This window comes from Diachasmimorpha longicaudata, chromosome 14 (genome assembly GCF_034640455.1).
Source record: "Diachasmimorpha longicaudata isolate KC_UGA_2023 chromosome 14, iyDiaLong2, whole genome shotgun sequence".
Classification (NCBI taxonomy): Eukaryota; Metazoa; Arthropoda; class Insecta; order Hymenoptera; family Braconidae; genus Diachasmimorpha; species Diachasmimorpha longicaudata.
Window position 1 is genome coordinate 94,911 of NC_087238.1, and position 4,945 is coordinate 99,855.

Sequence of the window (4,945 nt, forward strand, 5' to 3'; positions counted from 1 at the left end):
ATCGACCTCCCTTTCATCCCTTACTCTTCAAGTGAAAAACATGAAAACCGCGTCAGAAGTCACGGGGCATTGAAATGGAAATGGAGGTCGGTCGATGGAGAATTGAATCCTCCGTCGATCAGTGCCCCTTTTATCCCTGAATCTTAATTACAGTAAATACTGCAATTTTTTTCAACCTGCGTGAACCGCCGAAAGTCACAGCGCCGTGACGTCCGAGGCGGTCTCAATTTTTTTCTCTCAAAGATTAAGGGATGAAATGGAGATCAATCGATGGAAAGGTTAATTTCTTGTCGATCAGTCTCCCTTTCATCTCTTAATCTTAATTACAATAAGTACGGCGATTTTTTTTTAGTGGCAGCGGGACGACTACTGCCGGATTACCGACACAGGTCGTCCGCTGAAACGTTAAATCTGATGGTGGCGCCATCCCTCTGCTGGGCTCACACTATTCGAGGCGTGGGGTCACCGAAACCCGAGATCTGAGCCTCTACTATGGTCGATCCTCTTTGTATACGACAGCTCCTGGAAGTTATCAACTTATTATTCTAATTAATTATCCCGCACATGCCCGATCGTTTGAAAGTCCTTTGCAGGTCTATGATAGACAAGAATTATTGTTTGTTCGATCATCGTTTTTTTTTAAATGAATTTTTCCAAAAAATGAAATATTTCTACGGAAGTTATCATCTTTTTTTTTTTTAATTTAGCCCTAGAATATTGCATGACCGCTCAAACGATCGAGAATCGTTTGCAGGTGATTGATAGATGATCATCAATCCCCTACAGAACACTAATTATGAATTATTGATTAAAAATCATTTTGGAGTTACTGAGCTCAGCGGTGGCGGAGTAGGGAGGTCGCCATATTGCATCCAACAGCTGACGGTTTGCATTTTGGACAGCCCCCTGACACTCAACCCATCCACGTATAAATAAAATTTCCCTCTTATTGAAGCTGCCACCTGCAGCGCTGCACGTCGTAATGGTAGCGCGCCATCGAATTTTGAAAAAACATAACCTCAATTAATGCGTGGTACATGTGGTGTCCCTAATACTAATAGTCGTAATACCTTCAATCGCTTGAATCTCTTTACTCATTTATTTGATTGGTCTGTAGTTGAGCAGAATTATTGAACTCCCGAAAAAATTGACAGGACGTCAGATTGTTTTCAGTCAATCGAGGTGGATTGAATATTTGTGTTTGATATAGTGAAAAAGTGATGATGTTGAGTGGTTAAGGGCAATTTTGATTGACTTTCACGATGCCTAATGTCTGTGCTGTCAGTGGGTGCACTACGGGCTCTAAATTATCAAATAATTCATTTATTCATCTCTGAACGCCTGCGGGAATTTTGCGTACGATCAAACGCGGAGCAGAAAAAAATCAATCAAGAAAAGAAAAAAATGGCGAAACCATCAAAAATATGACAATTCAACGATGTATTTATCAATAAATTATCATACACAAAATAATATCTTGCCATTATTGCCTTGGCCATAATTATCGTGAATGACTCCGAGAAACAACATCGCTGTTTGAACGATGCTGTAATGGCGCGGTCTACCGTTAAGTCGTGTAGCGCCACCTCGATGGCTTCATTAGCGCGGACAGTAGTTTGGCTGAGTGTCAGGGGGCTGATTTTGGATAATAGAAAATTAGAAGCATAGAGAAGAGAGATGTGAATAACATTCTGCTATGCATAAAAGGGACAGCAGCAATCAGCTGTTGAATAGAATGTGGGGCCCCCCATCGTGGCAGTCTCTGCAACGACTTACTCCAAAATGATTTTTAAGTAATACTTCATAATTGGTGTTCTGTAGAAGATTGATGATCATCTATCAATCACCTGCAAACGATTCTCGATTGTTGGATCGGTCATTAAACATTCTAGGGTTAAATTTAAAAAAAAAGATGATAACTTCCGTAGAAATATTTCATTTTTTTTTCAAATTCATTTTAAAAAAACGATGATTGATCAAACAATAATTCTTATCTATCATAGACCTGCAAAAAATAATCCCCCGAATACCACTTGAACTTCGAAATTATCTGATATTTCCCGATAGGTTCCCTACAGACAAATAAGCTTGTCAAGTTTTCCAGAAAAATCACTCGCGCTTCGCGCTCGTGATTTTTAAACTGGAAAACTTGACACGTTCATTTGTTTGCAACGAACCTATCGGGAAATATCCGATAATTTCGGAGCTCTTGTGGTATTATATGCGATAATTCCTGAGAAATATACAGAAAACATGAAGAATAAGAAAATTTTGGCAGTCACTCCTTAAGAGCAGATAATTTTTTTTTGTAGATTTTTTTTTCAGATTTATCATGTTTATTCTTCTTAGGTTCCTCATATTTTTTTTAGGTTTATTATTTTTAGTTTTTTTAGGTTCATATTATTTTTTTCAGGTTTATTATTTTTATTCTTTTCAGGTGCATAATTTTTTTCAGGTTTTATGCAGTCTTTTTCCATCGTTAGGTTAAACAAATTGATAGTCCTCTAGTTTTAATCATGTTTGTTTTTTATTAAATGACCAGTATTTTTTTTTGTTACATTAGATGTTTCTTAATCCTTATTTAATATATTCCTTAGTAGTTATATTATATTTATATTATTATCGTAATTCTTCATTACAGTATTATAATTATAAATAAAATATCATATAACAGCCATTTTTGTTAAGAAATCTATCTATTACTACCAGTCTTTTTTTTTTGTTCTTTGGCTCCATCTTTTTTTTATTAATAACTAATGTAATTGATGAAGGTCAATTTTCTCCCCCCTCTCTGGCCATATCCCCTCCCTCTTTGAGGACCTCTCGGGCCGCGTCCTCTCGCTCCCCCGCCCCTGCCACCATCGTAAAATTGGCCTCTCCTTTGCAATCCTTGTGAGTGGAATTGCCCTCTTCCTCCCCTGCCACTTGGCATTTGTCCTCTGCCTCTGAAGTGCCTCATTGAGACATCTCTCCCTCCTGGATGAATCGCTGCTTCCCCTCTTGTGTTTCCTGCAGTGACGGATTCCTGCATCGTCCGTTGGAGTTTTTTGAATTCCGTCTTCCAGTAGCTGAAACATCGAAATCATTACCATTATTTGTTAGGAAAGCGTGGGGCAAAATGGAACACAAGGCAGAATTTCACAGTAGGCAAATCTTGTAATTTAAGGGAAATAGGACATTTTTGATGAGAACCCTTTTTGTAGCTTGTAAAATTCTCTACAAAAAAGGACCTCATGAACAATGTCCTATCTCCCTTAGATTACCAGATTTGCTTACTGCGAAATTCTGCCCCACGCTCCACTACATATCTAAATAAAATATGGAAAATTTTTTAAAATATGGGGAAAAATACTAACATTGCGTCCCGTTCGGCTTGACGCTTTCCACCCCTTTTTTTTTGACCCTTCTCGCTCTCCTTGCTGCTATTCCTCGCCTCTTCGTCGCTTTCGCCATCCGGCTCCTTTTTATCATCTGGCTGTCCTGACTGTTGTCCTTTCAATTGCTCCCTCAACAATTGCAGCTCAGCCCTCATTGCAGCAACCCTGTTTGCTTCAATCTTCTCAGCATTCTGCCTTCCTCGACTGCCCCCGCTTATTGCTTCCTCTATGAACTGTCTTCCTTCCTTGTTTTGCCTCTTCCGTCTTTCTAACTCCCACAACAGTTTCGACCTCGTTGACATCGTTCAGCCTAGTTGGATTTGAAAAAAAAAAAGCTGAATTCGTCTTTTCCTTCATTTTTTGACAATTCTTTTTTTCTAGAATTTCCTAACTTTTAGATTAATTTTTTTCATTATTTTTCAGGTTTAGTTGTTTTTTTAGATTGATGATTCGGTGAATTATTTTCATTTTCCGATTTTTCCCCCAGGTTTGTTAGTTTTTTCACGATAATTTTTACTTTAGGCAAGCGTTTTATTGTTTTTATAGAATTTTTTCCACAAACTCAGAAAATTAAAGGTTATGGCCGCGCACGTGTCTGTCGCACATTTGTAATTATTACAATAATAGAGGAGAAAAATGTATTCTGATTGAATTTGAAGGACTAGGAAATGTAGAAGAGATAAAGAAAAATTAATAAATAATTATTATATATTCATTTACCTGCTTTTTTTATTTTTCCCCTCACAATTTCACACCACAAAATCACAGACAAATAATAATGATAATAATGGCTGCAACACGTGGTTCCAATTGCACGCGTTCCTTCAGTCCACCGCCAAGAACTAATGGGATGGGTCTCAAACTCAAATATAGGTACATCCGCAAATAATGGTACAGGAAGTGGCAGCCTTTTTCCCCAGCAGTTTCGAAACTGCTGGGGAAAATGGCCGCCACTTCCCCAGGAGTTTCGAAACTGCTGGGGAAAATGGCCGCCACTCCCCAGCAGTTTCGAAACTGCTGGGGAAAATGGCTGCCACTCCCTGTAGTTTCGAAACTGCTGGGGAAAATGGCCGCCACTTCGTGTACCATTATTTGCCGATGTACCTATTTTAGACCCATCCAACTAATGCCAACCTAAATTCCCGGACGACGGAATGTAAGGGGGGGCAACACTATAACGAAATGTCCGGGTTGATTTTTTTTTAGAACAATTGAGGAAAAGGGGCGTGGTCTTGCATAATATCGTTTTTTATGCAAAGAGAAATGAAGATTTGGGCATTTTTACATTATAAAAAGCGCGAGAGAATCCTAAAATCTATATGCCATGTTTTTTCCCGGAAAAATAACAGAAATAAAAAAAAATGCGCGAAATCATCGAAAACTAAATGTATATAAACCCGCAGCTGTGCCCTGACGTCTTTGCGCATACACATGGCGCAAGCAGCTACTGCGGCTTCTGATATATCGATAAATCACATAGATTTATATTGTGGTTCATTTCGTGCGTTTCAGCGCTAATTTTCGCGCGCGCGGTATGGACCCAGTACTTACTACAGAAAGGTGCCTGC

General features: G+C 38.8%; 1 protein-coding gene across 1 annotated transcript; it reads right to left on the bottom strand.

Annotated features, from left to right (window-relative positions):
- Positions 1–1,832: 1,832 nt before the first annotated feature.
- LOC135169353 (uncharacterized) lies at positions 1,833–4,198 on the bottom strand. Its single transcript, XM_064134297.1, has 7 exons — positions 4,098–4,198; positions 3,357–3,687; positions 2,821–3,068; positions 2,491–2,504; positions 2,171–2,233; positions 2,006–2,072; positions 1,833–1,888 (listed from the first exon to the last, which is right to left on the bottom strand). The coding sequence occupies exons 2-7, from the start codon at positions 3,677–3,679 to the stop codon at positions 1,833–1,835; spliced, it is 771 nt and encodes a 256-aa protein (XP_063990367.1). The 5' UTR covers positions 3,680–3,687; positions 4,098–4,198.
- Between the last annotated feature and the right edge of the window lie 747 nt (positions 4,199–4,945).